Source organism: Diabrotica virgifera, chromosome 2 (assembly GCF_917563875.1).
Source record: "Diabrotica virgifera virgifera chromosome 2, PGI_DIABVI_V3a".
Lineage (NCBI taxonomy): Eukaryota > Metazoa > Arthropoda > Insecta > Coleoptera > Chrysomelidae > Diabrotica > Diabrotica virgifera.
Genome location: NC_065444.1, coordinates 67,605,728 through 67,623,722, shown reverse-complemented (window position 1 = coordinate 67,623,722; position 17,995 = coordinate 67,605,728). Strand labels below are relative to the sequence as shown.

At 33.7% G+C, this 17,995-nt stretch overlaps 1 protein-coding gene across 1 annotated transcript in view; it reads right to left on the bottom strand.

Moving 5' to 3' along the window:
* Positions 1-16,093, bottom strand: part of LOC126880052 (uncharacterized) — a 383,829-nt gene extending 367,736 nt beyond the window's left edge. The window contains exon 1 of the mRNA XM_050643705.1: positions 15,864-16,093. Within this exon, the coding sequence (XP_050499662.1) occupies positions 15,864-15,929 (66 nt within the window). The 5' untranslated portion in view covers positions 15,930-16,093. The remainder of the gene's footprint in view (positions 1-15,863) is intronic.
* Positions 16,094-17,995: the final 1,902 nt, after the last annotated feature.

Here is a 17,995-nt window from a genome sequence, read left to right as displayed (position 1 = left end):
AGCCAAAGAAAATAAGCCTGCTTCTTCTCTCATTATGTTCATGCCAACGTGGAGAGTTTTGTGGTCCTCTTTGCGGAATTGTTCATCTCTCGTCAACGCATCAGCCAAGATATTGTCAGTTCCTTTGATATATTTAAATTCAAAATCATACTCTTGAAGTAAAAGAATGCCCCTATGAATTCTATTATTTACCAGCCTATTTTTCATTATATGTACCAAAGCTGCATGGTCTGTTTCAACGGTGAATTTTGCCCCTAGTAGGTAAAACCGTAATTTATTTACACAAAATAACACACTGGCCAACTCTAATTCAGTAACGCTGTACTTTCTCTCATATGTTTTGGTTACACGGGAGACAAAACAGATTGGCACCTCTACATCGTCTTGGATCTGTGATAACACCCCTGCGAATTTTGTTATGGAAGCATCGGTCCGGAGAATGAAAGGTTGATCATATCTTGGGTGGTGTACTCTTACAGCTGTGGAGAAAGCTCCTTTTAAATTTTTGAAAGCCATTTCTTGTTCCGTTCCCCATTTCCACCTAACATTTTTCTTAAGTAATGCTATCAACGGTATTTCTTTTGTGCTGATGTCTGGTATTAGTTTTTTGAAATAGTTTACCATTCCCAAAAATCCCCGCAATGTTTTTAAATTGGTTGGCCTAGCGTAGTTATTTATAATTTCGATTCTATCTTCTGCAAGACTAATCCCTTTTGTGTCTAATTTGAATCCTAAATACAGTATTTCCTTTTGGAAAAACTGACACTTTTGAATATTTAATTTCAATCCCGCTTGATCCAGTTCTTCTAGCACAGTGTGAATATGTCGTAGATGGCTTGTTATATCCGGTGAGAAAATTAATAAATCATCTATGTAATGTACAACAAATTCTTCATGCCTATTTAAGATTGTGTTCAATGCGCGAACCAAAGCAGCGCATGCACTCTGTAGGCCAAATGGTACCACCCTAAATCGGTATACCACTCCGTCGATCGAAAAAGCGGTATAATTTCGACATTTCTCTGCCAAAGGTATTAACCAAAAACTATGTTTCAAATCGATTTTGGAAAAAATGTGTGACCCTGTGATTCGTCCAAATATGGCTTCGATGTTCAAAGGCGCTTCGTATTGCGCGATTGTGTGTGAATTAATGTTTCTTGCATCTAAACATAATCGCAAATCACCACTCGATTTTTTAACGCATACTATCGGGTTGATATATGGAGAGTCACATCTTTCTATCACCTTGTCTTCGATCATTTTTTCAATTTCCTGTCCGACGCTTTGCCTGTATTTATACGGGATTGGATATGTCTTGGATTTAAAATTTTCTAAGTTTTTAACTTTAAAAGAATGTTCATAATTTTTAGCCACTCGGCTTTCTTCATTAATCAAATCTCCATAATTTTCTAGAATCTTCTCTACTTCCTTTTCCATGTTTTCTCCACATTTTAATTTTCTTTCATCCTCATTTTGTTCGCATGTGTTCACTGTCCATAATATTTCTTCATAAAATTCTGGATTCTCGTCCATTATTGCCATTTCTTCTCTGTCCTCATCCTTTATTTCTTCTTCTGTTTTTTTTATCTTCAATTTCCATTTGGTATCCCGAGCACCATGTTTCTACTGCTTTCATTTCTCTTATGAGAACTTCCTTTTCTTCCTGCTTCCTTTCTGTTTTATCGTCGATTGCCGACAATTCTTCCGTATCTTCGATTTCCTGTCTTTCTCTTGTATCCACCGTGTTTTCCTTCTTTCTTTTTGAACTCTTCTTCTTTTTCTTCCTTCTTTTTTTTTTCTGGTTGATTTTTTTCTTGTACTTTCGGTTTTTCCTCTACAGTCATATTGATTTCTTTATGTTTTTCCTGTTCATTTATCTTTTCAACAATTATTTTCCTCTCTATTTCCGTTTCTTCTTCTATGTTGTCTGGTTCTGCTCTGATTTCCAGTTTATTCTCCGAAAAATTTATGGTGATGTGTTTTTCACTCAATTCATCAATTCCCGCTATCATATCATGGTTTAAATCTTCGATCACCACACATTGCATAATATAGTATTTGTCTCCCACTCTGATCCGCACTCCCAAACCTTCATTTACTGTCGTCAATTTTTTGTTGTTTGCACCCACTAAAACAACCCTAGGAATTTTGTACACAAATCTGTCCAAATTTAATTCTTTTACTAGTTTCTTATTGATTAACGATATCTCCGATCCAGAATCAATCAAAATTTTAATCGCTTTATGTTTTATAAATGCATCTAAGAATATTAAATTGGAATTAGAACTTTGTCTTTCATTTCCCGCCAACTGTATAAACTCTCTCGGATGACAAAATATACCGGAGAGTTGTTTATGTTTGTTCAGTGGATGCTTTATTGAAAATCCTGTCTGGATTCATTGCATATATCTTCTTCCTCGTTTTCTATTGTTACATGATTCATCTCCCTTCTATTTTGTCGTTGGAAATTCTGATTGTTTCTACCGTCCCTTTGTTCGTTCGTATTCCTAGTCGGAGGATTTTGTGCATCTCTGTTTCTGTTGTGATTTTCATATGTTCTATTTTTTGCGTGATTCCTGTTATCATAATTTTGTTGTCTATTGTAATTTTGGTATTCTCTCGGCCTATCTTCGTTTGTTGATTGGGCATGTCGGTTTCTCTGGTCATAATTTGATTGATACCTTCTTGCCGGTCCATTATATTGTTCATGTTGTCTTCTGTTTCGCATTTCTCTTCGTTTTGCTTCCCTTACTTGAAGGAATTGGCACAAACTATCAATATCTTGATAGTTTCTCAAAATCACGTGGTCCTCCAGCGTTTCTTCGAAATGTCTGCTTATCATCTCTACCAGTTGTTCGGTAGAGTATTTGTAGTCTAGATATTTGGAATTGTTATATATCTGCAAAGCATATCTTTCCTCCGATATTCCCATTTTCTCGTGATATCTTCCATTCTGTAGCTCTTGGTTGATTTCCCTCTGTTTAACTTTCCCCCAGAAATAGTTGAGAAATTTATTTTCGAAATCTGTCCAATTTTCAAACTCATCTTCTTTACTTTCATACCATAACGCTGCTCCTTCTTTCAGATGGTTTCTAATTGTTTCTTTGCAGTCGTCAAAATATCTAATATGTTGCAATTTGGTTCTCAAATTTTTAACAAATGGTACTGGGTGTGTTTTTCTAATATCCCCGCCAAATTGTATTTTCGCGTCGCTTGTACCATGGATAATCATTTCCCTTCTTTCTCCACAATTCTGTTGATTCTTGAGTTCCGCAATTTGTTTTTCGTTTTGCTTAAATTTTTCTTCTATTTCTCGCCTGTCTTCTTGTATTGCATTTTCAAATTTGCTTTCTAACTGTTCTAATTCCATCTTCTGCACATTCTTAATATCCTTCATTTTAGTTTCTATTTCTTCTCGTTGCATCTCCAGTTTCCTTTCTGTTTCTTCTCTAACTTTTTCTAAACAGGCTTTCATTTCATTTTCATATTTTTCCAAACGCTTTTTCAATTTGCCATCATTCTCTTCCAATTTCTGTTCTATTCTCTGTGATATTTCTCTTTGTGTTTCTTCCATGGCTCGTTTTGATTCCTGTTGATTTTCTTGCATTGTCCTTTTTGTTTCCTGTTGATTTCTATCCATTTGTTGTGACTGGAGTTGCATCAGTTGCAATAGTTTCTCTATTCCTGTTAATTCCTGTTCTTTTCTCTCCATAATCGTTGTATCTCCTTCATTATCCAATCCTTCTTCAACAATTTTTTCCTCTTCTCTGTTTTCTTGCATTTTGCTTTGCCTCCTTGTGGTCGACATGTTGTTTCTTTTCGTTACTGTTTTCTTTGTCCCCGCCAAATGTGAAATTTTACAACACTCTATAAGTTGCAGAACACGACAAATATTTCTCCCCAAATTTAATAAATTTTCGCCACAAATATCAAATATGCAATCAGTAAATTTCAAAATAAATATCAAATGTACGATTGGTAAAAAAAAATCAAATAATTCAATGGCAGTAAATATCCAATACCTACGATCAATCCATAAATCAAAATTATTTTTACACCTGGAAAAATTGTCAAATTATCTCTGGATCACCTGTAGTTATTCCTTATCTCTTTCCCTACCATCAAATGCAAAGCTGCGATATTTTTAAGCCACCACGTTCTGGGCTCCAGTTAATGTGATATTCAAAGATCGGTGTGCTCAAAGCAATTGATTAGATAATTAACTAATTAATTAAATTTAATTTTAATGATGCACTTATGATTTAATCACACTATTTAATGCTCTAATCTCAGGGTTTTATATTCTCGTGCTTCAATATCTCCTTTGCTTTACATATGATAAATAAGGTCAAAGATTAACGGAATAAAACACATATATGGTATAAAAGCATCTATTGAAATAAATTCACCCTCAAAATATCCTCTAAAAATAATATCTCCTATTCTGATTATTGAAATAACCCTACCACTATCTAAAGTACTTATTGAAATTTGCGTTATGAATAATTCTACAAAAAAAATAAAACTGTCTCTCGGATGATGAGTTGTCCAAATTCTTGTCTCTGGTCGCCTACAATTTACTCTTAGCAGCCCCCTATGTAGTCAGCAATCTCGCAACAAATTATTGCAAGCCTATTGTCATTAATGACCCCCTACAGATGCACGTATCTTTCAAAAAACAATGCTAGCCTTTTCTCCTCTCGATAAACTGAATCTATTTCTCGTTCCGGCATGCAACGGTGACTCTTGGAATATAAGTAGAACAATATAACTTACAATGCTTTACGTGATGAGCTTCCGTCAGGACACTTATTTTAACAAACTCACAACTATTCACTTATCTGCCTTACTAGTTCAGGAGACTCTTAGAGATCACCACTAGTCGACTTAACGATCATTTAACAACTGACTCTTCTTCCACCCTCTAACATTTCGCTAAACTCCCATTCTTCATACCTAGCCCCTCCTTTTTCCTTCTTCACCAATCCGAGTTCCTCAATTTTATCCCCATCTACCTTTCAGATAACAAACACCAATTTTCCCTACCATTAGAAATTTCCTAAAACTAATTACATGCCAATCGGTTTTTTTTTCTTTCTTAATATCTAAACAAAGATTACATTCATTTAAATTTCTAAATACAATTATTCCCTCGCCGCAAAAGTCCATTTGGGAAACCCGGTCTCATTGTCCAAACACATAACCACTTTCTTATCATACTAACTGTACAAAGAAAATACTTAATCCCTATTTAAATTTTGTTTACCTACGGCCATCCAAAGATAATTGACTTTCATTTCTTCGAAATGAATTTTGGTATATTTTTATTATATGTTTTAACTTTTCTAAAATATTAAGATCGAAACCATGTTAATTCAAATTTTACATATCTTAACAATATATATATATATATATATATATATATGGAAAATAAAATTCTAGTTTTATTTTGAAAGATTTTTCCATACTATTTGCTAAATTTGAAGTAACACGCGACACAAAAGAGTAATTTTGATACAGTTTACATTTTGAACCTCTTTTGTGGCGCAAATACTTTTGCACCTCTTTTGTGGCTTTACTTAGCAAATATTATGGAAAAATCTTTCAAAATAAAACTAGAATTTTATTTTCCATCAAAATGAAAATATATTTTCGCGAAAAGTAATATTTATATCAGCTTTTTATACGACGTATTGTGTGCGTCACGCATTTTTACGGCGTTTAGCGGTTTTTATTTCTTGTATCAGGAGTTTTTCAAAGTATTATTTTATAAATTAAATGTATGAAGTTGAATGTAATGTTCCTCAATTACACGTTAAGCGTTTAAAATGATCGCCTTCGTCGCATTATCTCCCAAGTAATCTAGTGGTTATGACACTAAACTTCTTCTTCTACTTCTTCTAGAAGACACTAAACTTGTGATAGGACAATCTGAGTTCATATCCCAGCCATCCTACTACTTTTTTTCAATATAATTCTTTGTGTCCATCGAAGATACGCTAGATTTTTTCTATTCGAAATAGATTAAAAAATATATTGGGATGGCCGGCAAATGAACTCGGATTGCCCGAACAAATTTAGCGTCGTAACCACTCTCTCTTTTCAATCCTGACCCCCCGGAGGGAGTGTAGTGGTCGACGTGATGTCGTGTATTGTCCGTCTCCAAAGATCTCTGTCTCTGGCCATTTCTTTTAATTCATGCATAGGTTTTTGCATATTCCTGTAATCTGATCGATCCACCTTGTTGGGGATCTTCCTCGTGATCTTCGGCCTTCCAACTTTCCTTGTATAATGAGTCTTTCCATGTTTTCTATGTTGGCTCTCATAACATGTCCAAAGTATTTTATTTGTTGGAGATGGACTTTACTGGAGAGCCGTTGGCTAACTTTTAGCTCTCTTAAAATCGAATTATTTGTTCTATGGTCGGTCCAAAGAATTCGTAGCATTCGTCTCCAACAGAACATTTCAGTGGCGTCTATCTTTCTTCTTTCCGAATTTTTCAGGGTCCAAGATTCACATCCGTAAGTCAGTATTGGGAATATTAAGAAGTTGATCAACCTCCTCTTTAACGCTCCTGAAATTTGACAGTCCTTCCATATTGTGGTCATTTTTGCTGTGGCGACTTTTGCTAGATCACATCTACGTTTTATTTCCTCCTGTAGTAACCCTGTGTTTGTGATTAATGATCCCAGATACAAGTATGAGTTCACAACCTCAAACCGATCAATTGTGGTTATACGTGGATGATTGTTATGTAGTCTATCCACTATTATGATCTTTGTCTTTGATATGTTTAATTGCAGACCAAATATTTGATTTTCGTTTTCAACCAGTCGTATAAGATCAATCAGCTCTGCTTGACTATTTGCAAGTCGTAACCACTACAACTGTTACGACCACTACAACTGTACTAAACATGAGTTTAAAACGTATTGACAAATATTATTTGATGCATCCAAGGTCAAGTATGATAACTGAAGAAGGTGTTACAGGAATTATTGAGCTTAAAAAACCGGTTTTCCCATGGGAAATAGATTTGATCATACTTATGAATCCTATAACTTAAAAATTCGAATTTTCCCAGATATGAGGTATACACCGTTAGACGCGTCTAGAGTTACAATCCGTAGGTTGTAATTTTGAGTAATTGTTGAAAGGTAAACATTTTTTAAGTTTAGTTTTTCAGTTTTTCTGCTATACTGAGCCGTTTGTATGTCTGATCCTGACCACTTAGGCACCATTTGAAAGCTTAACTCAACGCTAGATATGGTCTATTTGCGGTTTTACTGTCTCTCCCAGAACCTAAGATATTTACCCCCAAAAAATATGCAGTTTTGTACCTACCCACTGCCCAGTCCTATAGCTGGCTTATAGGTGGTCAAAAGTCACAAACTATACCGGTTCTGAATCGGCCCCGACCCCCTCTTAAAACACAGAAAAAAAAATCAGATCTGTATAACTTTTCCACACACACACACACACACACACACACACACACATACATGCCCACAAACATTTTCCCCTTTTTAAATAGGAATTAAGTCATATTTCTGAGCTCGGTAACCATTGAATGGTATAACCGATTTTCAAAATTAGAAATGCGTTATAAAGGTAGTGATCAGTAGTACTATCAGAAGCCGCGAAAGTCAGACTTAAATTTTCGAAATTTTGGACGTTTTGGGAACGAGAACGAAAAACAGACCCTATATGGGAAGGGCCTTAAAAACCACACCTTTGGACCAAAATGGATGGTTGACATATGGATGGGCAAGCGTTTTCCTAAACTTTAAGATTTGATTTGGCCCATTTTTCAATTCTGTCAGAGTTTGAAAATCGGAAATTTCGTGTATATATAGTGTCGCATGTAGGGGGGTTGTACGGCACTGGCGAGAACTGCCGTTCTCTGGGATAATATATTTATTATTTGATTACAATATAAACAAATTTGCAACGTCATTTTCTCCAAAAAATTAATAATGAATGGCTCTTCTTTTATTTTCTATACACTCAGTTATTCTATGGAGCATTGATCACATTACTCGTCCGTATTGTCCTTTTGGCCTGCCACAGTCTTCTGAGTTTGCTGAAGAACGTGGCAATCGATTTAGGTTTCGACCTACCATATTCCATACATTTTCGATGGGTGACAAATCAGCTGATCTTGGTGGCCACTCAAAAGTCTCTATACCAGAATCTTGCACAACTCTAAGCCTCGAGCCTTATGCTGTGGTCTCAAAGCTAACACCAAAAGCAGACGGTAAGCTCTCAGTCCTCCCATTCTAAAGTAATCTTTGTTAACAGTTCTTCTTGAGACTACCATTTCTCTAGCTGAAACTAAATCATCCCTTACTTTATGTACACTGTCCCATCTATTTATGAGATCAAGAAGTGTAAGATGGCGCAAATCACGTCCAGGTCTTCCACGACGCCAATAAGTCTCATCGTTGAACCATCTTCTCAAAAACTTAACACCATCTTAACATCGTTGATGAATGAACTTCTACTCTTCGCGAAATTTCCTGTAAACCAAAACCGGTCTCTCTTATACCTACAATATGTCCTTTTTCGAAGTAACTTCTTCTTCTTCTTCTTCTTTTATATAGGCAGTACTGCCTGTTTTTCTTCAACGGTGCCTTTCATTCTGCCCCTACGTTGTCATTCCATATTTTCCTTGGGCGTCCTATACTTCTGCTGCCTAACGGTGACTTGTCCCAGGCTATTCTTACTATCCTTGATTCAGACATCCTGCTTAGGTGCTCATTCCACTCTTCTTTTCTGTTCTTTACCCAGGTATTTATATTGTCTACCCCACATAGGCGTCTGATTTCCTCACTTCTTACCCTATTCTGTAGTCCTTTTCCAGCAATCCTTCTTAAGATCTTCATTTCGTTGGTTTCCAGATGTCTTCATGTTTTGCTTGTATCTGGTCTTGTTTCGGCCGTGTAAGTCATAACTGGCCCAATAACTGACTTATATATTCGGGCCTTTGTTTCCAATCTTAGGTGTTTGTTTTTACAAATTGTGTCGTTTAGGCATCCGGCCGTTCTGCTGGCTTTAATTATTTGGTCTTTTACCTCTTCTTCGATATTGTTGTCGGCTGATAGATGTCGAAGTAACTTAAATGAAAAAATCGCCAACGACCGTGAACTTTTGGCATTTTAAATTTTTGGGCTATTGATTATATTTAAAATAAGAGAGCTAAAAGGAACTACAACGTTAATGGGATTTTATTATCTCATATGGTCAATGGTCCTCTAAGTTTGAAAAACCCGTGGAGTGCTACCATTTAAATGGGTGCATTTTTGAGAAAGGGGTGAATTAGTCCCTAGGCACAGGGTGAATTAGGGTGAGTTCTATGCACTTTTAGTACAAACACGTCTTCAGAAAAATTGTTCCAGGTTAAATTTACTGTAGAAATATCGCATTTTAAAGTCAAAAATATTTTTTCTTACAAAAATATACTCAAAAGAATAACAAGAAAAAAACACAAAAGAAAGCAATTTTGTTTTTTGCCCCATAACTTTTTTCCACAGGGATATAATATGTATAGGCATTGCTTCAGCGAAAAGTAACTACCATCCTTCCTCGTTAAAATGACGTGTGATAGAGGTCTCTAGGATTTACAGTTTTCAAAATAGGATTTTTCAAAATTCGCCGCTTACAGCATTTTTTAGCCATTTTCCCCCATTATTTCGCAAACATTGTTCTGTAACTTTTTTCTACGCATTTCTAGGTATATGTAATGGTCCCCTTAGTAGAAAGAGAAGTCAATTACCTTTAAAATGGTCTATTGTATAAGGTTGTACGACTATTTTTAAGCCAGTTACCTATGCATTTTCAAGATTTTATACTTTTATGATTTTTGATATTTTTTATGATTATTTTTAGAATTTTTCATTATGACTTTTTTTCTTGTACATTCAGGTATATGCATTGTGAAATAAAAAAAGTATATTTTCTCTACTTTAAAATGGTGTATTGCAAAAAATTCTAGGACTATTTTTAAACAAGATATCCGCAGAATATCCAAGGATATACGTAATTTGAGAAAAAATTTAAAATTTTTCATTTTTTTCAATTAGAAGAATGTAATGGCATATTATAACATAATTTTTAATTCCAAATAACTTTTCTTAATAACACTTTTCGATATTTTAAAGCTACTTTACTCTTGAGCGGAATTCATAATTTTTTAACATACCTCGTCTGTTGACAAAATTTTATATCTGATGATTGCATCTTAGGTTTTAGACTATGCACAGCATTTTGAAAAAGCATATCTTGTTTAAAAACAGTCCTAGAATTTTTTACAATACACAGTTTTAAAGTAAATAAAATAAGTTTTCTTTTTTATTGCACAATGTATAGACCTAAATATACAATAAAAAAGTTATAATGAGAAATTTAAAAATAATCGTAAAATATATCAAAAATCATTAAAAGTATACAACTTTGAAAAACCATATCTTGCTTAAAAATAGTCACACAGCTTTTTACGATAAAACATTTTAAAGACAATTGACTTTTCTTTTTATTAAATGTAACATTGCATATACCTAAAACTGCGTAGAAAAAAGTTACAGAACAATGTTTGCGAAGTAACAAGGAAAATGTCCCAAAATTGCTATGAGTGGCGAACTATGAAAAATCATAATTTGAAAATTATAAATAATAGGGACTTTTACCAAACGTCACTTTAAAGAAAAAGATGGTAGTTTTTTTTTCTGTGAAGCAATGCCTATACCTATATCCCCATTGAAAAAAGTTTAGGGACAAAAAACAAAATTGCTACATTTCGTGTTTTTTTCTTGCTTTTCTTTTGAATATATTTTTGTAAAAAAAAACATTTTTAATCTTAAAATGTGATATTTCCATAGTAAATTTAACCTGAAACAATTTTCCTGTAGACATGTTTGCACCAAATGTGCATGAACCCACCCTAATTTGCCCTGTGCCTAAGAACTAATTCACCCTTTTCTCAAAAACGCACCCCTTTAAATGATAGCACTCCGCGGTTTTTTCATACTGAGAGTTCCATTGACTATATGAAACAATAAAACCCCGTTAACGTTGTAGTTCCTTTCTAAAATACCTAATCTAAATCACCTATTTTTGGGCAAAAACAATCCAAATTGACCAACAATTACAAATATACTAAAGTTAAATACACAGAAATAAACTTTCTTATCTCTTTTGTTTTTGCAACAAAAAAGAAAAAAACTTTAGTTAAAGAAAAGATAGAGAGGTTAAAGATTTACCATATAATATATTTTTAGATAAAACTTACAAAGAAATATACTTTCGATCCCCAAATAAATATCCGGATACATACAAAGTGTTGCATTTTTTGGCCAGCAGTATAGATTGCAGTATTGGATGAGACAACAGGCTACTAGAATCATTATTGTCAAAGAATGGTTAAATGATGGGAAATAAGCCGAAAAAAATGTAGTTAATAACAAAAAGTCGTAAAATACTGTACAATATGGTTTTATAACCATTATCTTAACACATTTAAGTTTTAAATTAATATTGTTCTGAGAATTAACAACAGTTTCGGGATTGTGAATAGGTTATTATTTGACGTTTGGTCTGCCATTGTCTGACTGCGGACTTGATTCTGAGTAAACTGACGACCTTGCCATGTCTAGTATATAAGTTTAATATGTAACGAAGGCGAGATGTGTAATTTTAAGTAGCCGTGATGAGTTGTCCGACTGAGGACTGGATAGAGAATACAATTCTGCTGAGAGTATGAAATTATTGTTATATACATAGCGAAATGTGAATGTCCTAACTGTGGACGTGAGAGTGTGCTTTCTGAGAGCGCGTTCTAAGCCAAGCCGCACACCAAAGAAACATGAAAGGAAAAACATGAAACATGAAACGAAAAACATGTTTCATGAAACTAAAACACTGCTAAACAAATCTCAAAGGCCGCCTACATTACGTTTCATGGAAATAAACCACTGCTAAACAAATATACGTCCGGCCATTTATGAAACTCTCCGAAAATAAAAATGTGTCATGAGCATGAATCACACTCGTTTCATTGGTAGGCGGACTTTGAGATTTGTTTAGCAGTGTTTTAGTTTCATGAAACATGTTTTTCGTTTCACGTTTCATGTTTTTCGTTTCATGTTTCTTTGGTGTGCGGCTTGGCTAAGAGCGCGATAAATAATTCTCACACTGCGGACTTGATTCTGATTTCCATTCAGAAGAAAAACAAATGAAGAAAGGAACATACTGGACGTAATCAACTACAAAGGAATACAAGAAATTAAGAAAGATATGAAGACACATTGATGGTACATGACAAGACAAATATGAAACATGTGGAATAAAAAAATCAACAAAATAAATGAATTAAATAAAGAAATTACGCAGCATGAATAATTATTAATGTAAAAGAATAGATTAGAATGGCACAGTACATATCAGAATACTATGAACCGAAAGTAAGAATTTAAGGACATTCCTAGAAAATATGGAATGAACTTTGATGCCAAAACAGGTAACGTTTGCCTAAGTCCTGGAATGAACGCAGAAAAGAAAATACTTACTGCTTAACCTTTCTGTAATAATAGTACCAAGTGTCTTATAGTACCAATAATTATGCTTCAAAAAGTATCTAGGATAGAGTCTAAGACATATTAAAAGAGTTGAATGGTAATAACAGATAGTTTCCTATCAAGGATAGACTCGGTCTGGAATAATTGATCGTAGTATAGACAACTCACCAAATATCAACGTATCTACAGCAGAACCAATCCAAGAATTCCCACCCCAAGGATTCTCCTGTATGACTCCCCATATACATAATCTTCATTAGTCTATAATGCCGATACTAATTAGGTACTTACTTAAAACTTTTACTTTTCAACATACAAATCTAACAATAATTATTTTATTGTAGTAACCCTATAATATCTTTAAATAAAAATTCCAAATACTCTGTTTTTGTACTACTTTTAAAACTTTTCCTGAAGAGCTTGTCTCCACTATTCCAGTTTTTCTGTTATACGATTTAATAATAATGAGAATCGACAATGCTTAAAACCAATCCCTGATACAATCCTTCTTTCACATAAAATTTATCAGTCTCTCCCACACCTATTCTAACTCTAGTTAATACTTCGTTATATTTGTGTCCCTCAAAATCTTTCATATTACTTAATTATTCGACGGGAGCTCCTTTCTTATTGAGCGCCCACAACATAATCTCTCAAGGAACTCTATCATATGCGTTCTCAAGGTCAATGAATGTCATATAAGCGTTTATTTATTTATTCTTGTATTTTTTAATCAGATTTTTTATAATGCGAACTGCATATGTTTAAGTTCTGCCTTGCATAGAACCAAACTGATTTTATTGGATATTTCGGTTTCTTTATTTATCTGTCTATCAATTACACTTTCCCATATTTTTATGATGTGTCAAAGTAGTTTTATGTAGTTTGTGCGTTGTTGTATATATTCCTTGTTTTTGTAAACAGCTACTAATATCCTGAATACCAATAAACTATTCCATAACGATATTTTAATACGCTGATAATAAACCTGTTGTTATGACAAAATAGACAAACAAATTATTTTGAAAATTTACTTTTCCAAATATTCTGAAATAAAATAAAATTTCATCAACATAGGTACTCCAACACAGTTAAGTCGACTTTACATTACATGATTTATCATGTGATTTGTCATATGATTTGGTCATGGAGTGAAATTTACATGTTTAAACTGTGTGATTTGTCATATGATTTTGCATTGTTTATACGGCTCGTTGTGTCATAAGCATTGTCATGCGGCTCGTCATGGGAAAAATCATATGACAAATCACATGATAAATCATGTAGTGTAAAGTCGACTTTAGATTCTTGAACTCTAGATTGTATTTCGGTTATTTGATCCCATTTTGAGTTGACGATTGTTCCTACTAGGTATACATATTATGTGTCTACATGTTGAATTAATTGGTTTTTTATTTTTAATTGTCTGGCAAATTTTGAGTTTTGCTCACCAGCCTCCATTTTGTTTTATTTATGTTGAGATTGAGTCCTCTTTCTTCACTCGCTCTTTGTATAATGTTTATAACATGCTATAGGTCATCAATACTGCTGGCAAATACTACTGTAGGTATTGTCCGGTTATCAGTTATTTTGTCAATTCTCCATTACTTAATTTTTATGCCTCCGTTTGCTTCATCCAGTGCTTTTTTTAAAAATTGTTTGGGCTACATATTAAAAAGGAGAAGAGAGATAACACATCCCAGTCGTACACCTTTTCTGATCTCAATGCTCTCTGTGAAGGAAGTTCTAACTTTTACCTTGGCTCTCTGATTCCAGCAGAGGCTTGTCACAATTCGGATATCCTTATCATCAATTGTTATGTTTTGGAGAATTTCAATTAGTTTGTCATGTCTTACATTGTCAAAGGCTTTCGAGTAATCTACAAAGCACGCGTAGACGTCCTTGTTCATATCTCTACACCTCTGTACTAATACTTGCAGGCACAACACTGCCTCCATTGTGCCCAGAGCATTCCTAAAACCAAATTGTGACATGTATTTCCGCTTCACACTTGTAGATTCTGTTGTATGATTTTGGTGAAGACTTTGGTGTATACCTATGATTATTATACTAGGCTTGTCAGTCTATGTTGGTCACACAATGTAGTGTTTTGTTTTTTAGGTATGGCCACGAAGGTTGATTGTAACCAATTTTCCGGAATTCTGCCGCTGTCGTATATGTATATTATTATAAAAATAAGAGTGGTTAACGTTTATAGGAATGAATTGTCCGTTTCGCATAAGAGTTTTAGCACTTCAGCATAAATATTGTCAGGTCCTGGAGATTTGTTATGTTTGGGGGACCGTGTTGAATACTACACAACACTACAATAATAACATTTGTGTGTTAATTTCATGTAATCAAATAAATTATCCCCAAATAATCTTCTATATCTTCCGCACTGAAATATCTTCTTCTTTACGTGTCATCTCCGCGACGAGGGTTGGCAATCATCATTGTTATCCTAACTTTTGACACTACAGCCCGAAAAATTTCAGTTGAGATGCATCCTAACCATTCTCTAAGATTTCTCAGCCATAACATTTTTCTTCTACCTATGCTGCGCCTTCCTTGAATTTTTCGCTACATTATTAATTTTAGGAGTTCATATCTGTCAACACCTACTATAATATATGAGCCAAGTATTGCAGTTATCTTATTTTGATTACTCTTTGCAGCAACCTTATCTAAAACTCTTTGTATATCTGTAATATTTTCTGCTATTAGTATTGTATCATTAGCATATCTAATTTCACATGTAGGCCATTTATTTTTATGCCTGCTACTTCATCTTCTAATACTTTTTTGATTATTTCCTCTAGTATGCATTAAACCGTGATGGCGACAAGACACAGCCCTGTCTAACATCTCTTTTGATTTTTATTTTCTTAGTTTTTAAATTATTTATTCTTATGACAGCTTTTGGTTCATAATACAGATTATTTATTACTCTTATATCCCGTGTGTGAATTGTATCGGTTTATTGACATATATATTTTCTAAAATTCATGCGACATTTAGAAAACGTTTTTCGTAGTATGGAGAAATTAATCGTGTGAATTTTATAAAAACTACTGTATTTAAAAAATAAATACTCATTAATATACAAATATCTAGTATCTGTCTAAACTTTCCAATCATTTGGTGGTGTTATGACAAATGTGTGATATATTAGGAATTACATAAATGAATATGAATATTGATAAACGACACTTTCTAAGATCCATCCGTCGATCACCACGATTTGGCTCCTATTCACCTGTATAATTTATCATCTAATACTACTCTTACCTGTCTAAAACAAACGAAGACAATAACCGCCAAACAATTCCAACACTTATCACTAATTCCACGCATTTTGGTTCAGTTCAAAGTATATCCAAGTAGGAAATAAACTCACTCGAAAACCAATGAAACTATTTCACATGTTCTGTCAACGCAAATGGTTGTATTTTTGTTGTTTCTAAACACGCACAACCAGCGACCATCAACGGGAAAAGCAACTACAAGAATGAAAGTTAAAATAAGTTTGTTGCCTACTCAATCGTTGAAATCTCTATGTTGGATCGGTGCTATGTTGCCGGATGGCGCCACAAATTTAACACAAGTTTTGTATGTGAAATACAGAAAATAGTTATAAAAGTTTATGCAACAAGTCTATCTTCTTCTTATTTGAGTACCGTGTCCAAATTTTAGGAGTACTAGCTTCCGTGACAATTTGCCGATATTTTTCTCGATTTTGCGCGGCGTATAATAATACATCTGCTAATTGCCATTGACGAAGGTTTTGGAGGCATGAATATTTTTCCTACGAATTCATTCTTTTTCCTTGATCATTCCAGTATTAATTTCAATAACGATTATCTTCTACTTCTCATTATATGCCTCAGATATTAATTTTTTTCTTTTTATCATCTTCATTTGGACCTATTTAGTCCAGAAAGCCACTGCGCATCCGCTAGGAAAATATTCTAATTCGGACTTTTTACACAATCTTACTCAAAAAGGACTCCTTTTAACAAATTTGCATGTTGCCAGGACCAAAAGGTGGTCAAAAATTTTTTAAACGTTTTTTTTTTTGTTTTTTTCCTAAAATTATTTTTTTTGCATGAAAAAAAGTTTTTTTAGGTTTTTTGAATCATTCCAAACAGAAAAGGTCTTTAGTGACTTTTCTCTAAAAATGATAGTTTTTGACATATCAGCGATTAAAAATTGAAAAATTGCGAAATCGGCCATTTTTAACCCTCAAAAACTATGTGAAAAACTTAAAATTTTAATGTTGCCAAGGTAGGTAGATATTCTTTAAACATCGATCCCGAAGAGTTTTTTGCAATACAATATTCAAAACTTCTTTGTTTTTTAATTGCTAATCAAGCGTGCGCGACACTATTTTCCACCGACAGTATGGTGCAAATGAAAGGAATAGATTCGTTATTTCGTAAACGGGCGACTTTAAGGAAAAATCCCGAAACAGGTCGATTTTTATTTTTAAGTTATGATATTGTGGCATATATGGTATACTAGTGATGTCATCCGTCTGGGCGTGATGACGTAATCGATGATTTTTTTAAATGAGAATAGGGTCGTGTGGTAGCTCATTTGAAAGGTTCTTCAATTCTTTATTCAGTAATGTGAACATTTACATAATTATTTTTACAGGGTGTCCTTCTACTTTTTTTTTGTCAAATAATTTAATTTAATAAACATTTTTTGGACACCCTGTATAAATAATTATGTAAATGTTTTTATTACTGAATAGAGAATTAAAGAACCTTTCAAATGAGCTAGCACACGATCCCTATTCTCATTTAAAAAAATCATTGATTACGTCATCACGCCCAGATGGATGACGTCACTAGTATACCATATATGCCACAATATCATAACCTAAAAATAAAAATCGACCTGTTTCGGGATTTTTCTTTAAAGTCGCCGGTTTATGAAATAACGAATTTATTCCTTTCATTTGCACCATACTGTCGGTGGAAAATAGTGTAGGAGTTTTGAATATTGTATTGCAAAAAACTCATCAGGATTTCATCAATCGATGTTTAAAGAATATCTACCTACCTTGGCAACATCGAAATTTTCAGTTTTTCACATAGTTTTTGAGGGTTAAAAATGGCCGATTTCGCAATTTTTCAATTTTTTAATCGCTTATATGTCAAAAACTGTCATTTTTAGAGAAAAGTCACCAAATACCTTTTCTGTTTGGAATGATCCAAGAAACCTAAAAAAACTTTTTTCCATGCAAAAAAAATAATTTTAGGAAAAAAACAAAAAAAAAACGTTTAAAAAATTTTTGACCACCTTTTGGTCCTGGCAACATGCGAATTTGATAAAAGGAGTCCTTTTTGAGTAAGATTGTGCAAAAAATCCGAATTAGAATATTTTTCCTAGCGGATGCGCAGTGGCTTTCTGGA